Source organism: Pinus tabuliformis, chromosome 9, assembly GCF_031772625.1.
Source record: "Pinus tabuliformis cultivar Carrire ecotype Pingquan chromosome 9, CPIR1, whole genome shotgun sequence".
In the NCBI taxonomy this organism is placed as follows: Eukaryota; Viridiplantae; Streptophyta; class Pinopsida; order Pinales; family Pinaceae; genus Pinus; species Pinus tabuliformis.
The window spans coordinates 1,559,048,683-1,559,071,841 of record NC_142307.1 but is presented as its reverse complement, the minus strand read 5'-3'; the positions used below and the strand labels follow the sequence as shown (position 1 = coordinate 1,559,071,841).

Genomic DNA, 23,159 nt, shown 5'->3' with positions numbered 1-23,159 from the left:
AAATAAAGAAGCTTAGAAGTGACAAGAAATCACTAAATGACAAGTTAGGACCACTTCAAGAAGTAGTATTGAAGTCTCCAGTCGTTTTAGTCCAAGTTGAAGATAAAGAAACAAATACCAATCCAGTCAAAATCGGAACTCAAGTAGAGGATAAATCTATTGAAGTGAAGATACATGCAAAAGTTGCAGTTCAAATGATGGACATTCCAAATGATGATTCAGTAGCCAACTCAACAACAACAATGCCTGAAGGAAATTAGGAAACAACCACTAACATGATAAGGGAAAGTCCAACCAGAAGAACTATTTATCGACATCCGAATCACAAGAGAAAACTTTCCAATCAATCTACGTACCAATATCACTCAGAACATAAATGACAAATTTATGTTCCCAAGAATACTGAAGTTTGCAGAATCCAGTCCTACGATAACTATTCATCACAAATTTCTAGAGATCAGAAGATTCCACAAAAGATTAATCTAGGATGGTCAGATCCATTCTCAGTACGACAATTTTCAAAGCATCATATCATCTTGTATCAACAAAGATGAAAGTTCAGAGACAAGAAGATATTCTCAGTAAGCTTTGAGGACAAAGCTTCTTGAAGAGAGAGGCAATGTTATGAATATAATTCATATAAAAATAATAAATATAAATATAATTATAAATATAATAATAATAAATAATAATTAATTAACTAATGGTTAGTTAGTTAGTAATGAAGAGGCATGTCTTAGAGACATGACCATTCATGAAAGGGCATCTGCCTAGGGTATATAGGCAAACCTTCATTCTCATTTGTAATCATCTCATATCTTACATCAATTCAATAATAATCAACATACAGTTACATGTCTTACAATGGACATTTATGTCTTTGAAGTATTTTAAAGATTTCTGCTGTGTATACGACTTTTGGTCGTTACACTCTCTTGCTACCCTGAATATTGAGGATTTGGAGCATAGAAGTGGAATTGGCCAATCATCTTCTTCAGCTCCACCATCCACTGTTGTGCATGCTTCTGCTTCTATTTTTGAAAAGGATTATGATGTTGAGGATGAAGATTGAAGACTATTAGTATTTAGTCTTTATAGTACTTGCAACCTCATAGTCTTTATTGTACTTGTAGCCTCATATATATAATAAACGATGACTTTGAAATTTGGATACATAATAAAGGTTGACTTTAAATATTGCTACTTTCATTATGTGATCATTCATGAGTAAATGTGATGTAAATTTAGAGGCTTATAGTTCATGCATTGACATTGGACAATTTAATCATAATTTAATAAATTATAATGTATCATGTATATCGTGTTTCCCTGTTTCCAAAATTTGGGGGGTCATGTTTTAGAAACTCGTACCCATTTCCACATATAGTGCAACTTAGCTACATTGGTTTACCCCTTTCTTATACGAGTCCTGATGCCAATTTTCATCTTCTCTGTTGAATGCTGGCCTATTTACTTTGATTTTTTGTTAAATTAGTTTTTCCACATGCATTCTCAATACTTTTAGGGTTTGATAAGTTTATTTCACTATCGATGCAATCCTTCAATCCACATATGTTCATTTTAAGCATTTGTTCATCTGTGGATCTGTTTTGTCTTGTGGCCAAAACTTCCCGTTTGTGCATGTAGTGATTCATGCTTCCATTTTGTTTAAAATGAACAAATTTGTTGTACAGGTTATACTCTTCCTTGTCATCGAACCTTTTTAATATGTAGTAAAAATTTTAAATATTTGGCTAGAATCCCCAACAATTTGTTTCAGAAAAATACACCATGATAAAATTGCACAATTTTACAAGCACAAATAAATTGTAGATGTAAAAGAAACCCGAAATGTTGCAACCTTAGAGTAAACACGAGACACATGGAACAAAACTCAACCTTGTTATATATTAAATATGGAATATGATATTACATGCCAAATTTGGATCAAAACCAACAAATACCTGAGTGGCTAACAATAGCTACTGACCCTGGCCTTCCAAAACTGTAACTGGAACCAATAAACACACCTGTGAATTTTGAACAAATTCATCAAGGGTTGGTAGAGATGGGTTTCCATCCAATCTTGCTAAGGTACCCAAGGGTTTTCGTCCCAGGCACAATTAACCTGTGAGGACAACTTTCCCAATCTTCACAAATGACAAATGATTAACTCTGGATGCCCTTTTCTCTCTTTTCACTTTTATTTTATTATTTTATTTTCATTCTAGAGGCTTCTCCCCTTTATTTTATTTATGTCACTTTTTATCCCGAAAAATGATTAATCTGCCTCTACGATTTCTTTGGCCATTGAAAGCCACTTTTCATCATCCCATCTCTTCATCTTGGTTCCTATGTGTTATTACACTAAGGTGTTTCTCCAAATAATCCGCTCCAAAGGACACCTTTAGCGTATTTAATTAAAATATGCTTGATAATTACCCCATTTTACATGAATCATCTGAATGCAATGGAGCCAAAACCGAATTGTGCGGAACTAACCCTGATGATGAAATATGGCAAACGATCATTGTTGGACCCCATAAAACTCCTCCAAAACCCTCTCGGCTCACTGATGACGTAATCTCGCTCCTGTGACTTGGCTGACACAAACCCTGGAAATCCACCGTAATCACACCATAAGGGAAACAAAAAATGAGGATATTACATAATATTGTAGTTGTGTTTTCCATTGAAAAGAATGAGTGGCACATTTTTTGGTTCACCATTGAAACCAATCCTAAGCTTCTCCTTCTAAGTTATTGGTGGTTGTCATTCTTTCACCCAATGAGGTGTTCAATTCAAAAATTCTTTCCATTTTGTTGACCCAGATGACTGTTGCTTTATTGTCCTCACCATCATATTTCGGTAATTCATCATTTGTTATTTGATTATCTCTATCTGGAAATCTTGTGTAATACTTACCACCCAAAAAAAACTTCTATTGCTTCCTGATGTTCCTGTTCACTTGTATTTTGTGATTTTTGACTTGATGTTGGTTTTCAGTAGGCTAAGGGTTCTGGAATTAATGCCTTGTGGCAGTGACAGACATGTGGTGGTGGGTGTACATTGTACAACTATATATAGCTGCAGAATTATGGTGAGAGTAACAGGGTACAGTGGCAGTAGTGGTGCATGAATTTACGGTCACTAGCTAAACATGGTGGTACAACCATAAAAAATGCAGTGGTACAAAATCTATATGATGGGTGTACAGTGACAGCAAAACAGGCTGCAACAGCAATGATACAGATCCAAGTGTGTGGAAAACAGGGTCAAATGGACTGTACAAATTGATCAATGATTGATTGTACAAACTGGTGCGTGGTGTGTATTTGGACCCATGAAATTGGCCGGAGTTGGCTCTGATACCAATTTAACAAACAATGCCTCTTTGTATTTCGAAGATAGAATTATCTTTGTAGATATAAGAGATGTTGATTGATAAATGATTGAATATGAATGATGGTACAATAACCCTTATGATGGTTTACTTATAGCAGTGACCGGTCACGAGGTTAAGAAGTATGTGCCCCTTGACTTTTCATTAATTATATAACTTATTATTATTTATTATTATTATGTCTATTACAGTTTCCAAAGGACGACTACAGCTGAAATTGCAAGCAATTCCATATCCCTGTGAATGTAGTATGGACATGGGAGTAGTGATCTTCAAACATTATGGAGCATTAGGAAGCTTGCACTGGAGTAGCAATAAAAATTGATCTTGAAAGCATGTTGAACACTGTGGGACCCTTTCAATCATAAAACTAAAAAATTAAACAGGAGAATCTTAAGAAACACATTAGAAATTATTGATAAAAATGAAAATCAGCTAATTAAACATGGGTCTTCATGTTTCCATATAAGCTACTGCTTGCAGGGATTTATTAGCTGATCACTGTTTTGTATATTATTTGTTGTTTCTGCATTTCCAACTATTTTGAAGGTGCCATTTCGAAAATGTGTAGTTTGTTAGAAAGCGAATCTATTTCAAAGTTTCAGGTAGCTTTGTGTAGAAGGCAACCATATTCAATTTTGGGTGATGATGCAGTGAACTTTGATGGATTCTGAAATTTTAAATTGTGTGACAAATTGATTTCTTTTGCATGTTATAAATCAAGGTATCTATGTGAATTGAGAGCTTTGGTTCTTGTTACCTTTTGAGATTGTTCGAGTTGTTTGTTCTAATTGTGCATCATTGTGAAATTTCTTTTTCCAGTATACGAGGCGTGTAAACTTGGGACACATACTTCTGTGAATACTGGGGGGCAATCAAGCTTCAATTCAAGCAGATGGGCTTCATCTGGTGTTGTACCTATAGAATGTCCAACACAACTTCGAAGGACAGGCCACAATTTATCTTTCAGTGGTTCGGTAAATGATTACTTAACGACTCTTGAAAAAGGTTGGGATGTCAGCAGCTACCGCAAATCTCTTTCAAAGGTGTTTAAGAACCTTCAAATTGGTACAAATACATCAGGGAATCAGAAAGACACTGAGAATCGCCCTTGCATGGTAAATGTCAGGACCACCATTTGATTAAGATTTTACCAGTCCTTAAAAGCTCCATTCCTCAATTTTGTTGTATTAGAATTGATTCTCATCACTTTTTCATTTGTCCTTTTATTAAGTATTTTGACTTGTGCTTTCCATTACATATTTCTTTTGTTCTTAATGTATCGTTCTTGCAAATTTTGCAATAATATCTGTTAATACTAAATAGTCCGACTTGTGCTTCTTGAGTGTTTATGCTTGCTGACACACCTCTGAATCTCATCTGACATTTATCTCATGGGGAGTGGCAAGCCTGTAAGATGTAAGGATGATATTGTTGCTTATTTCAAGGCTTGGAGAACTCCCTGTCCACTCTCTCTTGGTATGGAGACCGGATTTGCCTCTCTCTTTACATGAGAGAAGTGTTCAGATTCAGATCTCAGTGGTTAGGTGCCACACCCAGTTAAGAGACTGTCAAGTTGATCATCCTCTACTTCTTGGTTGTCTCATCAAATCAATGCCACACGAGAGAGAGAGAGAGAGAGACAGGATAACTATGATTCCAGAGCAGTGAGTCCTTGGGTTTCCTCCCCCACTATCCTTTGGGGGCTTGGGATCTCCCCTCGAGACCTATGTGGCATTGCTGCTTTAGGTCACAGGTGGCTCATCAGAAATTCAACATACAGACTAGATCTTGGATGCCCTAGGATGGGATGACCCTCACTTCACACATGTCCACACAATAAGCGAGTTACCCTGGTTCCATCTAGAGCTTTTTCCCGGCGTCCTTGACTGCTAACCTGTGGCTGTGCTATGCCAATATCATATAGCCTGGTCCTATTAGCTCTGACGACTCCCTTAGTGATATCATCTGGTAAAACATTGGTCAATTCCCAGTGGTGGACTATGTTGAGGAGGAGGACACCCTTCCTCAACTCCCAGTTGCACACTTGGCAGCCAGCTCCAGCCAGCCTTGACATCTTCTCTTGTTTCAACACTGATGCTTTGAGTACTATTCTTCAATGTGTATTCTTGCATACAGCTTTCTTGTCTTCACTTGGGAAGACAAAATGGAGGATTGGTGAAGCATATGACATCCGATACTCTTTGAGGATGAGGTAGGGCATTTGAGATAGAGTAGTCGAGGACCGATATTCTTTGAGGACTAGCTATCCAGGATAAGAATAGTCCATGGAAGGACATACTTTGTGAACACCCGGGTGAGGTATGTGCCTTGAGAGACAATGATCGTGGTGTCTATAAATCATTGGTCTCACCAGGATTGTGCTTTGATCTTGTGGAGAGATAGAGCTATTAGTCAAGGGCTTGCTATATGACAATGCTGATTGTTATGATGCTAAATAGATGGGTTACCGATCTGACTCTTCTTATGAGATCTCTTCAGATTGAGAACGTCCATGTACCATTTATGAATACCTCCCTAGTTAAGAGGGAGTGTTGAAAAATGTGTAACTAAGTTCGGTCTTCATAAATATGAAAAGTACTTTTGATTCTTGTGTATTGTAAAATGAAAGAAAAGTTATTATTATTATTTATGGAGCATGGGTTTCCTGCCCAAGGTCTTTTATTTTAGAGGTCAAGCACCCATTGAGTGCTTCTAGGTTTTGTCCTAGGTCAAGAAGTCAAAAGAGTCACTATCATAAGTTGAAGACCCCATTGGGGACATTGTAACTTGTAAAGAAAATTATTTTTGTCATTTAAAGTGTAGAAATAGCCATCAAGACCAAGTCAGCCTATTTTGAGGAGCCATGTCCACCATTAGAAGCCTATATAAATGAGGGAACTCAACCACCTTGGAAGACATTCATTCACTTTCTCATTCAAGTGAAGAAGAAGAGTAAGAAGGCATCGAAGAAGGAAGAGGATGAAGAAGACTTGTTTTTGGGCTATTTCTCTCTCACACGTGCGAAGGAAGGCTAGGGTTTCTGTTGCTGGACTAGAGTTTTTCTGCTGTTGGTTTGATCTTGAAGCAAGAAGAGAAAGAAGGTTAGCGAAGGTCACATTAGGTCATCATCAAGCACCAAAGAAAGAGAAAGCCAAGAGAAGGTTTGAAGAAGCCTTGGGAGGCCAAAATAAGCTCATGTGTGGCAACGACTATTGTTGGGAGGGCCGAAAATTTTGGACTTGTAGTAGAGGCCGAAATTTTGAAGCTAGGGGTCGAAGTTGTGCCGCTGGAAGAGATTTAACTGGGTTGACTTGGACAAAGGAAGCACATCATCCAGAAGGGTTAGACTTGGTCTTGGAGGGTATTGGTCTTGGTCTAGAGGTCTTGGAATTTGTCAATTTGAAGAATCTGTAAGAAGAGAAGAGATTTGTAGGTTTTCCTCTCAATTGGAGAGGTTTTGGCCCTGGCTTGCAACCTACAGTTTGTGTTCTTGTGTACTATTGTTCTTCTTGTTTTGGTAACTGTTTGATGATACACAAACATAATAATTAGTGGAGAAGCTATTAAGTAAGAAAAAGTAAAAAGACATCACAAATAGTTATCAAGAAAAGAGAAATCATCCTAAGAAGATTTCTCAACATTGTTTCGGCTACATTTTGGAGGTAGATCTAAGCAGATCTATTGATTAGAGTGAGGGTCATCCAAATCTTGAAACTGAGTCATATTTTCAGTAGTAGTTTGGGAGGCTTGGATTAGCATTGTAGTAGAATATTTGGAGGTCTACTCAGTTGTTATCTCAACTATTGTATTGGCATGTAACTTTACTCCTATACTATAATAAATAAACCTGAGTTTATTTGTTGCTGCATTTCTGGTGTTGTGTTTTTTTGAGTTTTATTGCTAATTTAAATATATTGCTGGTACAATTATCGTGTTATAACTCTGCAAATTTATGGGGTTTTTGCATGTATTATCTGGAATAAGTTTGCCGTACTAAAGTCCTTGCTACTTTTAGCGAAATATTTAGAACAAGATATTACAGTGGTATCAGAGTTGTGCATCCTTCCAGCTTGAGGATTTCTTATTTGCAAATTGATTTGGACCTAACTTCATAGACTTATTTTGGAAGTACCAAAAGAGTTTAGTTTTGGTGACTCTCCACAACACCCTTGCTAGAATCTCGTCAATTTCGGTGGTTTCCTATAGCCACCCTAGTTGGCTTATTATTATATTACAAGTGGATTATATCATATCGAATTTCTTTAGATCTTCCTATTTCTTCAGAAGGTCGAGTTCCCGGGACAGAGGCAGAGTATACTTCCTATAGAAGGAGCCAAATCTATTAGTCGAAGAAATAGTCATTCCCGTTGAAATGTGTAACTAGGTTTGGTCTTCATAGTATCTCATGTACTATTGATTTTATATATTTGATGTAAAAGAGAGAAAAATATTATTGTCATTTATAAAGCATGGGGTTTCATGCTCTAAGTTAAATTGTTCTAGGTCAAGCATCCATTGTGTGCTTCTAGGATTTGTTAGAAGAGTAAAGAAAGTCAAAAGAGTCTTTGACATATTCATTAGACCCTATTGGGCATTTTGTATCATGTGAAAAGAATTATTTTTGAGTCAAATGTGTCAATGTATCCTTTCAAGCTCAAGTTGGCCTACAAGAGAAGAAGTTGACCCTATTTAGGGCTATTCATTCTCCATGAACAACTATATATATGTGTCACTCGACCACACTTGAAGATCATTCGTCAAGCTCATTCAAGAAATAAGGAAAGAATTCTAAAAGCAACGAAAAAGAAGAGAATTCAAAGGAGAAAAATTGAAGTTTGAAGTCTGATTTCGAGCCACATTCTCCCACATGTGCGAAGGTATTAGGGCACATTTTTGTTGCTACAAGATCGAATTTCAGATCTATTGAAAGAAACCGAAATTTGGATCAAGTTTGAAAGCCTCATTACCTAGAAATAGAGAGCAAGTCTAGCGAAGGAAGAAGAAGACCTTATTCTTCCCTAACATCAACCACACGTGTGAAAAAGGACAGAGTTGTGGGAAGGCCGAAGAGGTACAGGTCTACAATACAAACCAAATTTTGTTGCAGTAAGCGAAGATCTGAAGTATGACCGAAATTGCAGTGGTTTGACTATAATTTGACTTTGTTGAATTGAAAGAGGGTTGACTTGGGCTTGGAGGGGTTTTAGTCTTTGGTCTAGAAGGTCTTGGAATTCGTCATTTGAAGATTCTATAAGAAGTGAAGAATTTCTTGTGGGTTTTATTCTTTAGGAGAGGTTTTGGCTGTGGCTAGCAACCTACATCTTTTGTCCATCTGTTATATTGATCTTCATGTTTTTGGTAGCTGTTTGATGATAAGAACACTATAATAATCAAGAGAAGAAGATGTGAAAATTCGGTGACCTCGAATCCCACTGTAGCAACTGATAATGTTTCTTCTATTTGTTAAATTAATCAAACAAATTACTTGCAGTTTCCTACGGCAAATATCGAAACATATACACTGCAACCTTCACAAATATAATATTGCGGAAGAAATAAAAACACTGGAAGAATAGATGCACACACACAATAAACACCGTTATTTTTGGACCAATGTCCTTAGAAAAACCCAACTTGGGAAAACCGGTGCAACAGCTGAGGGTTTGATTATTATGCAATAGTAAATCTAAGTACAAATCTATGGAAGCTCAAATCTAGCTTTCCATATAGAGAAAATAATTGACAAACATCTAGTGAGAAAAATCTCACTTCCACTGGTGATCCGACACTGACCTTAGCTCAAGATGAGCTGCCCCTTGCTGTCTCTGCACTGCCTCTGCGTCAACTTGCTGGGACTAGAGTCTCTCTCACTCTGTTGATCAACTACTGCTCAAGAAACTCGATCCTCTGGCTCTCCGGACTCCCACTTCGGCTCCCGCCTCTGAAACTCTACTTCTCCTCAACAAATATGGATCTCCCTCTGAAGCTCTGCGCTGCCTCTCTGCACTGCGTCAGGCTCTCTGTGGAGTACATTATCTCTCAGCTATGCACTCACCGCACTGAAAGAACTTCCTTCCGGCCTTACTATCCTCGTCCCTCTCTCACTGCTTCGAAACTACTGAATCACCTTCGACAACACACAACTGTTACTCTGGAGTTCGATTTCCCAACAATATCGAATTCTTGGTGGCTCCAAGTGTGTTCTCCAAGCCTCATCGAAGTTCTTATAATCGCTTGTTGAGGCTTCAACGACCAAGATTAAAACATAATCGATGGCTAAGATTAACTAGAACTCGATCCATGTCTTCTTCTAGAAGGTTTCACCATGACTTAATTAATACCCTTTAATTAATCACATCAACCCTCTCCAGAAGTAAATAGACAAGGCTTGTAGCACAGTTTTCCCACTTGTGTCCATTATAGAGAGAGAGGCAGGGTTTTCTAGATGGATCTTATTGATTGACTGGGCGAAGCTGCATGAGTTGAGCATGGTGCAACATAGTGAACTTGTTCCGTATACAAGTATCCATGTATCCGATCCTTCCCATTGGATGGATTGGCGAGAAATCATGATTTGGTATCCTATTGATGGGGCGATATTCTTAGTTAGGGGCATAAGACAACAAGGGCCCTTAGATGTGAGGCATACTACATGCTCCAGGTGGCAGTGGGATGTAGGTTGACAATTCATCAACATTCTAGTAGCGCTAGCCCAACATTTGTTGAAGTTTCTAAGTTTACTTAATTTAGAAACCTTTCATGCACCTTTTTTGATTTATTCCTACCTACTTGTTAATTTTTCTTTAAAAAGTTATTTACAAAGTAAATACTGAAAATAAACACTAGTGCATGCTCAACATATTACAGATCAACAATTAAAAGAAACAAGAACAAACACACCAATGTCCCCGGAAAAACCCAATGCGGGAAAACCGGTGCAACTATTTGAGGGTTTTCTTATTAAGAAATATCAGAGTACAATCTGGGTGCTATAACTGGCCTACCCAACAGAGAATTTCCTTAGCAGCTATACCTCACAGTTTGAGAGAAATCTCTTGGCTGAAACCCCAAAAAACCCTTCCCGTAGCTCCTTTGCACAAAACTACCCCTGCAACCCCAGTGTGTGCCCAATCTGGGCTACGTCAACCCCTCTCTGTCTCACGCTGGCCTTGTGTCAGCCTTTCTTGGCCTACGTCAGCCCTAGGAGGCCCTACGTCAGCTCTGGGAGCCTCTGCCTCAGCTACGCTGGCCCCTCTGGTGCTCTATGCAACACTTGGCTGCCTCTGCGTGGCCCTGCGTGAACCCTCGCTGGCTCTGTGTCACCCTCCTTGGCTGTTGCACTGCTCTCCCGACACAATCTCTGCCTCCTTTGTTCCTCTGTAATCAATGCCCCTCAGCTGCTCTCCCGATCACTGATTCTCTCTCTCTTGGCAAATCCCGCTCTAGAGAATAGAATAATTGATCATCTGGTGTGTCTCCAAGTGACCCTCAAGCCTCTTCTTATACTTTTCTTGTTGACATCTCAACGACCAAGATTAAGTCCCTAATCAATGACTAAGATTAGATTTGGCTTGATCCATGTTTTTTGGACCACTCTAACACAGATTCATATTAATACACACTAATATTTTATTTTCCCTAAGTTTAGACTTAGGGACTCCATTAAAAATATTAATTATTTTAATATCTCTTGATCTGTTTAGAATTTGCCCAAACCCTTTCTGGGTATTGGAGATCTCATGTGCCCCAACCTCTCCACCAAATTTCGTGGCTAGAGCACATCCGATGCTACCCCAAATCAACACTTCCTCTTAGCGAGGACTGTGCTCTAGCAATACTCCTCACTGAGTATTACTTTGATCATCCTGCATCGGTACCTGTGCTGATGCTAGGCCTTCATGCCCAACATCCTCTGCACTGTTGCATCCTATACTGCTGCGCATGGTTCTGCCACTGCCATTGCTGCATCTGTACGACAGCTCCCTCTGCATCCGTGTTGCTGTTGGTCCCTTCTCCCAGCACTACATCCGCACTGCACCTCCTCTCATCATGTTGCATCGTGCTGCCCACTGCTGCACTAAAACTCAGTTACTAAGAAGCAAGTCACTGATCTCCCAACTGACCTCCCTGTTGGGCTAGAAACACCCACTAATGCTGAAGCTCCCTCTGTTGCTGACAAGTGCTCCCTCTCTCTTACCTCTGCGCTGCTGCAACAATTCCTTGCATCTCGCACTGTTGCACGCCTCTCTGTGCCCTCCTGCACTGGTGCAACATTCCGTGTCTCGCGCACTGCTGCAACCTGCTAGCTCTGCGCTGTCTTGGGACTGTTGCACTGTAGTTCTTTCTGTCGCTTCATCTGCATCCGTCTCTACCCACCCAGCCAGTCCTGCTACTCCTCGTCGGGGCTCCCGTAGCAAGGTCTAATCCAAGAGGCTGGGTACCTCAAGGATCTTGCCCCTCATCGTCTATAGTCCGCCTGACTACAGCGCGATGTCTCCTCACTTCCGCTCAAGTGGTGCGTGTGCACTCATGGCACAGTCATCGTCTATCAAAACTTCCTTCTCTGCCCGTGCTGGCGCTGCCTTAGTCTCGGAAGACTCTCCTTACTCTTCTTCCTTGGGCACTGGGTCGCATAATGACCCATCTCCCCACAGTGGAAGCAGTTGATCTTGGAGAGATCTTTCTTCTTTCGCTTCTCCTGCTTTTCCTCAGATACTAGGGCCACATCCTCCTCCTCCTGCTTGACCTTAATCCCTTTGCTGCTGCTACCTATCTTTGACTGCCGTCTGATCTCTTCCTGGCGAAGAGCTGCCCACATCTCATCCTAAGGTAGGAGAGCCCCTCTGTCTAGGATGCTTTGGACAAACACTTCCCACTCTTTTGAGACAACATTCAGGGCTGTTCTCACCATAAGCTCCTGATCCGGTGTCGCTCCTATAGCAGTCAACTGATCTCGGATCTCGTTCAGTCCTCCGAGGAAGGAGTCAATCATTTGACCCTTCTTCATCTGATACGACCTCATCTGGTTCTCGAGCAACATTCTTCTCTACACAGAAGTATGCTGGTACAGGTTCTTGAGAGCCTCCCACATCTCAACTGTCGTTTCCTTCTCGGCTATATGTGGTACCACATGATCCTTGACCCCGTCAAGGATAATGCACTTGGCCCTCGCCATCGCCTCTTCGTACTTGTCGTTATCATTGGGGTCGACTGGGATAGCTATAACCTTCAAGGCGAAGTTCTTGACACGATTCCTGTCAAGCACTGATAAGATTCTGGCCTTCCAGACTGCAAAGTTTGATGCTCCGTCCAGTCTATCCTGGTCTCTTACCCCGTGAAGTGCCATGACGCTCCTCTACTTCCCTCCTGGAAGTTCTCTGTTCGACTCCTCTGAGTCTCTACTTCCCATCTGGAAGTTCTCTTCTGGACTCCCTCTGAGTCCTGATTTCCCTCCTGGAAATCCTTTTTCCGCTTGTCGAGATGCCCCCTACTCTGATCGTCTTGTGCAACTACATCGCTGATCTAAGTTCCTCGGCTAGAAACCCTCGATAACAACTCCTTTGGCCTTGCTCTGTCAGGTACTGGTCTGACTACAATACCTCACCAGCTCCACTTTGCAATATTTCTGCAGCCTTCTAGACTCCAGCAACTGCCTCTTTGTGAACTGCGTCAGCCCCTCTCTGCCTCACGCTGGCTCTGCGTCACCCCAGATGGGTCTGTGTCAACCCTGGGATGCCCTGCGTCAGCCCTCTGCCCCTCTGCATCAGCAACACTAGCCTCTCTGAGGCTCTGCGCAACTCCCGACTTCTTCTGCGTGGCTCTGCATCACACTTCTTGGCTTCTGCGCTGCTAGAAACAACTTTTGTCACCCCATGACAGCTGTTTTCTGCTGCTATTGCTCTGCTCGGCTGATGTCTCTTAGTCCTCCTGTGATCTGCAATCATGCTTTGATACCATGTTGAAGTTTCGAAGTTTACTTAATTTAGAAACCCTTCATGCACCTTTTAGGCTTTTTTGATTTATTCCTACCTACTTGTTAATTTTTCTTTAACAAGTTATTTACAAATTAAATACTGAAAATAAACTCCAGTGCATGCTCAACATATTACAGATCAACAAATAAAAAAAACAAGAACAAACACACCACATGACACCATTATTTTTGGACCAATGTCCCCAGAAAAACCCAATGTGGGAAAACCGGTGCAGCTATCTGAGGGTTTTCTTATTAAGCAACTATCTGAGGGTTTTCTTATTAAGCAATATCAGAGTACAATCTGGGTGCCGTAACTGGCCTACCCAATATAGAATTTCCTTAGTAGCTATACCTCACAGTTTGAGAGAGATCTCCTCGCTGAAACCTCGGAAAACCCTTCCCACAGCTCCTCAGCACAAAACTGCTCCTGCAACCCCAACATGTGCCCAATCTGGACTGCGTTAGCCCCTCTCTGTCTCACGCTGGCCCTGTGTCAGCCTTTTTTGGCCTACGTAAACCCCAGGAGGCCCTACGTTAGCTCTGGGAGCCTCTGCCTTAGCTATGCTGGCCCCTCTAGTGCTCTGCGCAACACTTGGCTGCCTCTGCGTGGCTCTACATGAGCCCTTGCTGGCTCTGCGTCACCCTCCTTGGCTGTTGCACTGCTCTCCTGGCACAATCTATGCCTTCTCTGTTCCTCTGTACTCAATGGCCCTCAGCTGCTCTCCCAATCACTGATTCTATCTCTCTTAGCAAACCTCGCTCTAGAGAATAGAATGATTGATCATCTGGTGTGTCTCCAAGTGACCCTCAAGCCTCTTCTTATACTTTTCCTATTGACATCTCAACGACCGAGATTAAGTTCCTAATCAACGGCTAATATTAGATCTGGCTTGATCGATGACTTTTGGACCACTCTAACACAGATTCATATTAATACACATAAATATTTTATTTTCCCTAAGTTTAGACTTAGGGACTCCATTAAAAATATTAATTATTTTAATATCTCTTGATCTGTTTAGAATCTGCCCAAACCCTTTCTGGGTATTGGAGATTTCATGTGCCCCAACCTCTCCACCAAATTTCGTGGCTAGAGCACATCCGATGCTACCCCAAATCAACAACATCAACATAGTGGGGTTGACCTTGGTCTATGCCAGGGGTTGGATTGGAGAGAAGTGACGAGTTGGTATTCTATTAATGGAGCAACATCTATGGCAAGAGATAGAGCACAACTAGAGCCATGGTGTATGGGTGATGATGATTGGCCATGGTGGCTTTGGGATCTAGGTGGATCCATTAATGGCGGATTGAATCAACGACTTGTTTGGGATCTAGGTATCGAGGGACCCATTAATTTTTCTCTAGCATAGAGGCATGATGTGACCTAGTGGTTTGTATGGGATCTTGGTATCAGTGTACAAATGCCTCTACGGTGGATGGACAAATATGGATTGCTTGAGGGCAAACATTCTTGGGGCGGGAGGAGGGTATGTGATGGCGAGGGCACTGGAGCAGGATTGAATCATCAGGGGTCCTAAAAGGGTTTTGAGGGATTTTTATGGGATCTGACGACATTCACTTGGCATATTCATCATCAGGAGCAGTTCCACACAACTTATTTTTCGTTTTGTTGTTTTCTGATAATTCCCGTAAAACAAGGTTATTATTGAGCATAACTTAATTAATTACGCTTAAGGTGGCATTCCGGGAGGAATATTTGATAGAGCACCCTAGTGTAATAGGTTGGAACCAGAACGAGAAGGTCTACAGGATGAGATGTTGAGAAGTGACTTCCAGTGGCTAGAGATAATATGGTGAGCGATTTACCATTTTCCCAGATTAAAAGTGACTTTAATTAGTCACTCAATTAAAAAGGGAAAAGATTAATCAAGGGAAAAATACCAAAAGTGACTTAAATAAATTAAAAAGTCACTTAAGACAGTCAAGGACGAGCTTCTACAATAATAATAAAATAATAAAATAAAATACTTCTACAAGATTGGAGATCTATCTACCGGGCCTTTAAAAGGAGGGAGAGGAGATCATTTGGGGACATCTTGGACTTGTTGTATTCTAATTGGTGAGGTTTAGAGAACTAGGTTCTCAGCTTCTGTAGCTCCAGTACAAAAACCCTTGGGTGATCCGGTGAGATCGGATGAAAACCCGTCTCATCCTTTGGTGAATTCATTCAGAATTCACAGGAGCGCATATTGTTTCAGCTACATTTTGGAGGCAGATCTGAGCAGATCTGTTGATTAGAGTGAGGGTCATCAAGATCCTCAAACTGAGTCATATTTTCAGTCGCAGTTTTGGAGGTCTGGATTAGCATTGCAACAGAATGTTTGGAGGTCTTCTCAGCTATTGTATTGGCATGAAACCTTGCTCCTATACTATAATAAATAAAGCTGAGTTTATTTGTTGCCATATTTCTGGTGTTGCTGTGTAAAGAGTTTTATTGCTAATTTAAATATATTGCTGGTACAATTATCGTGTTAAAACTCTGCAAATTTATGGGGTTTCTGCATGTATTTTCTGGAATAAGTTTGCTGTAATAAAATCCCTGCTATTTTTAGTTATATATTCAGAACGGGATATTATACCCAAGTATCTCCAGGACTAAATGACCTCCACACTCCAATAATTTGTAGCACTGGGAGAGAATATGTTCTTCAAAAATCTGTCCTGGTTTTATCTAAGGATAAATATTTATATTACAAGTTTATAATTAAAGTTGACGAACAGACCTAAGCCCCTTAAAGTGACTGTCTCATCAAATTATACAAGTCAATATTTTGTCGAACTATAAGGTGTTCCACAGTCGTTTAAATAGAGAGAATTTTCTATGATAATATATGCTTTTAAAGGGTGCTATTGCAGGTAGCTGAGTATGTTAACCTCAAACTGGAATTTCTTTTATTTTTCCAATGTGTGTTTGAAACTTATGTATGTCTGCATGCTGCTGAGTGCCTTTCAGAAGGAATATCTAATGGGAACACAAACTGTCAGAGTTTTAGTTAATTGTAAATACTCATTTTTAACTTGAAAATCAATCGGAAACACCAGTAAAAAGACGTTGTATAGAGGCAGCAAGTTGGGAACTATGGATGCATATTGTAAATAGTTTTAGCCAGCTAGAGCCTGGAAATAATATATTCCTTAAAATTGTGGCTAGGTAGGATGATTCTTCATATTTTGTTTCCAGTTATCTATTTAAAGAAAGCTTGTTCCTGGAGGTAAGTAAATAAAATAGATGCATGATAAGGAATTACAATTGTTGAGGTTCCAACCAAAGTTGTATTTAAATTCTTCACTGTTAACCTTTTATCTAGCATGAGTCTTGGTTTCTGCTGCATTATATTGTTATAACTGATGTTGTATGTAAAGGTCCTGATTGGAGTTCCTGGTCATTGCTTAGGTGCTTTATGTGATATGCCCCTTTGCTGAACCATCTGCAGTACTTCAGACTGTTGTGGAAGCTTGCAGCTCCCTTGGTGCAATAGTTAACAGTCCAGATAGAGAGAGGAGGTTGTTAAATTATAGTCAAGTTGGGAAGGCTCTAGACTATGCTGCTACCCTAGATGAAACAGTGAATTTAAGTGTTCCTACTCTATTTGGGTTCAGTGTTCCTAAGCTTGTTTTACAAGTCCTCACGGCAGAAATGATTCTCAAAGCTAGCAGGCCTCCAGTGACTGAGTTAGTCACTCATAAAGAAATAGCTTTTACTGTGTATAACAAGGCTCGTCGGATCCCTCGCTTGACTCCTGTTTATGACGCATCACAACAACCCACATTATCGCATAGAGCCCGACCAGGAGCTGTGCACCTGAGCTCAGTTGTTCAAGGACATTGGAATGATTGTGGTATATCTCGCACTACTGGGGGACCACCATCATTATCAAGAGACAATTTACTTGATACAGGATGCTTACGGCCGAGTGCTTGGGATAATTCTTGGCAAACAAGGCAGGGAGAGTCAACCACATGTGAGTCCAGCAGGTCTGGAGAGTTTCCTTCCCAAGATGATGTGCGCTACCTGTTTGAGCCACTATTTATTTTGGCAGAGCCTGGTTCATTGGATAACATTGGTTCTAACCCTGTGACTAGTGCTGCTACTCTGGATTCAGTGAGAACTATATCTGATGATGCAAGTGGGAGTACTCATCCTTCAAATTCAATTGGACCAGGAGATATTGGCTCAAGCACTGCTGCAGAAGGACTGGAATCTGACTGTTTAGGGCCTGGGAACCAGAAGGCACCAAGTCTCCACTGTTGTTATGGTTGGACTGAAGATTGGAAATGGCTTGTTTGTGTCTGGACAGATGCTCGTGGAGAACTACTAGATGCCCATATATTTCCATTTGGGGGGGTCAGTGGGCGGCAGGATACTAAAGGCCTTGAAAGTCTTTTTATTCAGGTTTTGCAGCAAGGATGCCATTATTTATCAGTTACTCCTGATGTAGGTGGTTGCAGACCAAGGAATATTGTGATTGCACGTATTGGATGCTTTTATGAACTTGAATGCCAAGGTGTGCATGTTTTTCCTTTGACTGTCTCCTATGAATATATGTTGTCCTTTATAAATTTGTTTTTGTGTTTCCATCTTTTTAGAAGTTGGCAAATATTAGTAGTCTTTGTCATACTGTAAACTTCCTGACAATTGTTGGGGATGGAGGGTGTAGAATGGCAGAAAGCAATTTTTGCAGTAGGTGGGAATGAAGTTAAAAAATGGCCTGTACAGCTGCGGCGATTTTCCCTTGATGGAACCTCAGCAAGTGGTGGTGGTAGTACACTTCAGCAGCAGGAAATCAATATGATCCAAGATAGGGGTTTGACTTCTCCCAATCCATCATCTTCTCCTTACAGTTCACATTCAAAGTCATCTAGTTTCATTAAAGGCAACCTTGGGCAAGTGAACACAAGAAAGCAGACTATGCCTGGAAATTTACAAGACATACCAAAGGGTGCTTTTCAGTGGGTCCAGAACATCAGTCTAGTGGGCTTGTGTATAGACCACTCTCTGCAGCTAGTTTGTCCAGTCGAGATGGCTTCATTAGGTATTCTTCCCTTTATGTTTACTTTTGCCGTTACTTTACGGCATTTTCTTTTAAATGCTATGCGATATATAGTAGGAGAATGTCATTCATGCTTTCCACAAAAGTAAATCAAACGATTATGACTCATTTTGTATGTTTAATTGCAAATGAATTCTAACTCAACTCTCTGGTTTGTTGGTAAATTGAAGGATATGCTGTATTGAATATTTTTCATGCCTATCGGGTGTGTTTGGACAAGTAAACCTTTAGATTGCAGTTTGTCTCACTTTAAGTCAATTCCAAGTGTTTGCATATAAAATTGTGACTCTTATGCTGTATATGGCAATAAAATGCATTCTACTCTCCTGATTAGGATATAATCTTAATTGTTATGCTTTCTTGTATGTATTTCTATTAGATTTGAATATTCTATTTTCTGTTTTCATGGAAAATTGAAGTACACGTTTCTTTTAAATAATTTTCTCAGCTGTTGGATGTGTCTGTACATTAGTTTTTACAAGTGCATTAGGCTCAAGTGTTACTGATTGCCTGTTTCTTTTACTCAGCTGTTGGATGTGTCTGTACATTAGTTTTTACAAGTGCATTAGCTATTCTGCTCAAGTGGGTTACTGATTGCCTGCAGGTGCAACTCAAGGTGCTTTGGGACTATCAAACTATATGGAAGGTTTAAACTCAGTAAAGTCACTTGCATCAACAACGGTGTCAAACTTATTTGTTCCTTCACATGGTCTCCGTTTTATCCCTCCCGTACCTCTACAGTTGCCTACATGCCTTACATCTGAGTCTCCACCTCTGGCACATTTATTACATAGCAAAGGATTTGCATCCCCTTTTGCTACTAGTTTTGTAGTATCCAAACCAACTCCCTCTATCAGGAGAGATTCCATGCAACGTATTGCCAAGGATGAGTGGCCATCTACTCTTATGGTGAGCTTGGTAGATTATTATGGGGGAACAAGTACTGTATCAGTTGACCAGCAAGGATCTGTTACATCTGAAACTACAGGGAAAGGTAAGCAAAACCGATTACCTGTTGTAGAAGGAAAGGACTGTCAAGCTGAGGCTCATCAGATTTTGGAGTTTGTAGCAGCAGAACTGCATGCACTTTCATGGTTATCAGTGAGTCCTGCATTCTTAGACCGGCGTACTGCTCTACCATTTCACTGTGATATGGTTCAGCGATTGCGAAGACTTCTCCATTATGCTGATAAGGATTTTGGCATGTCTGGAGTATAGCCAAAATACCGTGTTTAATGATTGGATTTTGATCTATAGAGTATGCCTGTAGCATATGTTGTCGTCTTATGCTTATAAGTTATGCTTTCAATACCCAAGTGGTGCTCAAATCAGCAATTGGCATTGAGGGGAAGATTTGAAAAATGCTCTTAGGTATAGAAACAACAAAGATACAAAGAAAGCCTTGTCAAGCTCATGGTCACAGCTCAAAGTGTTATTAAAGTGAATTTGTTCTGCAGAATCTTGTGGTCTAATTTTGCCATCGGTTGGTTGGACAGAAACAGTAAATGCTATCATTTGTTTGGTTCAAAATCTTGGAGTTTTGGGTGCTAGAATTCAAACAATCTGACATCAACCTTACAGTGCGAGATTGCAGTGGTGTTCTAGGGTACCGCTCTTTCCATATAAAGTCAAATGTTTGTACCAATTTATATCCTTTTATCGATCCTTTGGATATGCCTATTTGTAACTGTAAATGTGGCAAGAACCTTCTCAGGGGACTATTTATGTGGCTGAAAGTGAATACTACAGAAATTCACAACAGGTCAGCAGTGTTGTACAGTGGAATGTTTGAGCTTGTAGAGAAAATGCAAACGGGTTTCTTAGCCATAAGATTATTCCATAGAGGAATATTCCAACTCAACATCACAATGACATGGAAAACTGTTCATTTATGACCTTGTTGGTAGTGCATTATTCTTTTGGTCTACAAGGTTGCCTCCTACATGATTTCCACAATTTCTCTAATTAGAGAAATTTCTTTTAAATCCTCTATCTGAGATTTATCATGTGCATTTCATGGAAGGGACGTAACTTAAACATGGTTATCTGTACATGCCTTCTCTATAATTAATCCTCAAGATTATTTAAGCAATTTATATTTTTCATTTCAAGAGCATGTGGGCATGCCCCTGTCAATGTATAATAGGTATGAGGGAGTAATTATCAAGTATATCATAATCTAATACCAAATCATCTATTAGTTTATGTAAACCATATGTTTGATACACTTGCCAGCACAGTAACAAAATTTGGTCGAATTGGCCCTCTTTGCTGAAATTTGGCCCAACTTTTCTCAAATTTGGATTTATTGGTGCAGAAACTCTGTCCATCCATATGATATAATTATATTTACTGAAAGTGTATTAAGATGTGCATTAACACCATTGTAGACAGCAAAGGATTGCAGAGAGTCAATATTCAATGCAAAAGGCATTTTTATACCACCTTACTTATTGAGAGTAAAAAATATCGGCCCAGGAATCGCAAAGTAGATTCATTTTACTCCGAGGCTATTAAGCATTGAGATACAAATATCTTGCTGCTTGAAAGTTCCCTAAGTTAAATGGATCTACGCCAGTGTGTGTACAGATACTAATTATGCTTTATATTCTTTTCTTTCTTAATATGCGTGTGCGCGCGTGTTACACATTTCATCCATATTGGCTTGTTATTTTTTTAATCAGGCTGATGTTCAAATCTTAATTTGCTATTAATAGTTCCCTAAGTTAAATGGATCTACGCTAGTGTGTGTACAGATACTAATTATGCTTTATGAATGAATGAATGAAATTTTAATGTCCACAAGACTAGAAATAGTCTATGGGACCACCAGCTTCCTGCTTTTCGCCTTTTGCAATTCAATCCTTTTATTATTCAAATTAATGATGAGCTGACCCAACCTTCTAACAGTCCCCTCACTGAAAAGACAATGCCAAGGAACCGATGTTAACATACTGCTGTAACTGTCTCCGATGTCTCTAAAAACATCACATTCCAAAATGAAATATTTTTCTGATTCCACTGCCCCAGAAGTGCAAAAAGTACACACCTGTTCTTGCCAAGCTTCTTTAGGTCTTTTCCACTGACCTGTTTCGCACTGTAGTTGATGCGAGTTAGTTCTTAATTGAGCAATAAGAATATTTGCTCTCCATGGAATGCTAGCTCCAATGTACTCTTTTTGTTGGAGATCACAAGTGGGGTTGAATTCCTAAACATAGTACTTCTTCTTTCTACCCAACTCTTTTCCCCATATACACTTCTGAAACTTTTGCATAACAAAACTCTTTTAACTCCTTGCTATTTGTGGGACATGCATTGAGGTAAATATTCCATTTTTGCATCTATTTGTTGTTTTGTCTCATCCATGATTTCTTTCTTTCACGCATTCCTTCACTGAAGATAGCTTTAGGCCATCTACCTTCTCCCATTTGCTCGATTCTTTGTAGGTAACCTATGAGACGCACCATAGCAATTGGTTCGATGGGAGTTGCTCCTGTTTCACTCAACATTATGTCATTAGGAACCAAACTTTTTATTTTAAACTTACTCGTGATCAAGTGTTTTTGGATTTTCTCAATTTGCTTCCATTTTGAGATAGGGATGTTGATGCTGCTAGCCCACAGTTCATACCCATGTAATCTCACTGGACAAACTAGGAGCCCAAAAAGCACTTTAATCGTTTTCCAATCTCGTAACTCTGACTCTCTACATCTGTTTTGAAGAGCATATAATGCTTTCCACCCTCCTAAAATTCTCTTTTTTCTGCAGTCCTCCTTAAGCTTGTTGTTGAAATCAATCTCGAGGTACTTGTATTCATTTATTACTTCAAGAATGTTGCCTTCAAAGAAGAACGCATGCTGGCTCTGCGTCTTTTTATTTGAGAAAAATATTATTTTGGTCTTGCTGGTATTGACTGACATTCCCACTGCCTTACAAAAATGCTCAAGGGCATATAGGTGCATCTGCAATCCCTGGGCCGATTTAGCAAACAATACAAGGTCATCAGCATATAAAAGAAACTTTATCACAAACTCCCCCAACCGAACACCATCCCCACCTTGCAGATTTAAGCACTCTTCCAATTTATCGATATATAAACCAAAAAGAGTAGAGGATAAAAGACAACCTTGCTCGACTCCGATGTCACTTCTAAAGCTTTCTGAAATCCTTGTTGAAGTTCTAATTTTGACTTTCACATCTTCATAAAGCCTATGGACAGTGGCTCTATATGTGTGTGTGCATGTTATACATTTCATCCATATTAGCGTGTTATTTTTTTAATCGGGTTGATGTTCAAATCTTAATTTGTTATTATTATTATTATTTTGTAAATGCCACTTTTCAGCTCGGTGTTGAGCATGACCATTACACATCACCTGAACTGCACTGTAGAATGCACCCATCATTTTTTCTTTGGGTTTAATATTCACTGCAAATTTAATATCCATCCATCGTATTATTATATTTATTAAATGTCTATTGTACTCTGCATTGATATGATGAGTTAAATTAATAAAGCATTTTTAACATTGTAGCATTGTTTTTTAAAAAAGCAGCACTTAAATGGTTGGAATTTTTGAATTTTTTGAATAATTTATGTATATTTTAGTATTAGTGTAATGTATACTCTCTGGAATTGCATTTTTCTGTTGTGTCTTTTTGTGTCTGAATCGTACTGAATCCGAATCTGAATCCTAATTTG

At 39.7% G+C, this 23,159-nt stretch overlaps 1 protein-coding gene across 14 annotated transcripts in view; it reads left to right on the top strand.

The window, feature by feature from the left end:
- GCT (RNA polymerase II transcription mediator) overlaps nt 1–20,549 on the top strand; it is a 300,003-nt gene extending 279,454 nt beyond the window's left edge. For all 14 annotated transcript variants that reach the window (XM_089439924.1, XM_089439921.1, XM_089439917.1 and 11 more), the window contains 4 exons: nt 4,226–4,521; nt 16,801–17,911; nt 18,065–18,439; nt 19,062–20,549. In XM_089439924.1, the coding sequence (XP_089296050.1) occupies nt 4,226–4,521; nt 16,801–17,911; nt 18,065–18,439; nt 19,062–19,675 (2,396 nt within the window). In that variant the 3' untranslated portion in view covers nt 19,676–20,549. The remainder of the gene's footprint in view (nt 1–4,225; nt 4,522–16,800; nt 17,912–18,064; nt 18,440–19,061) is intronic.
- Nucleotides 20,550–23,159: the final 2,610 nt, after the last annotated feature.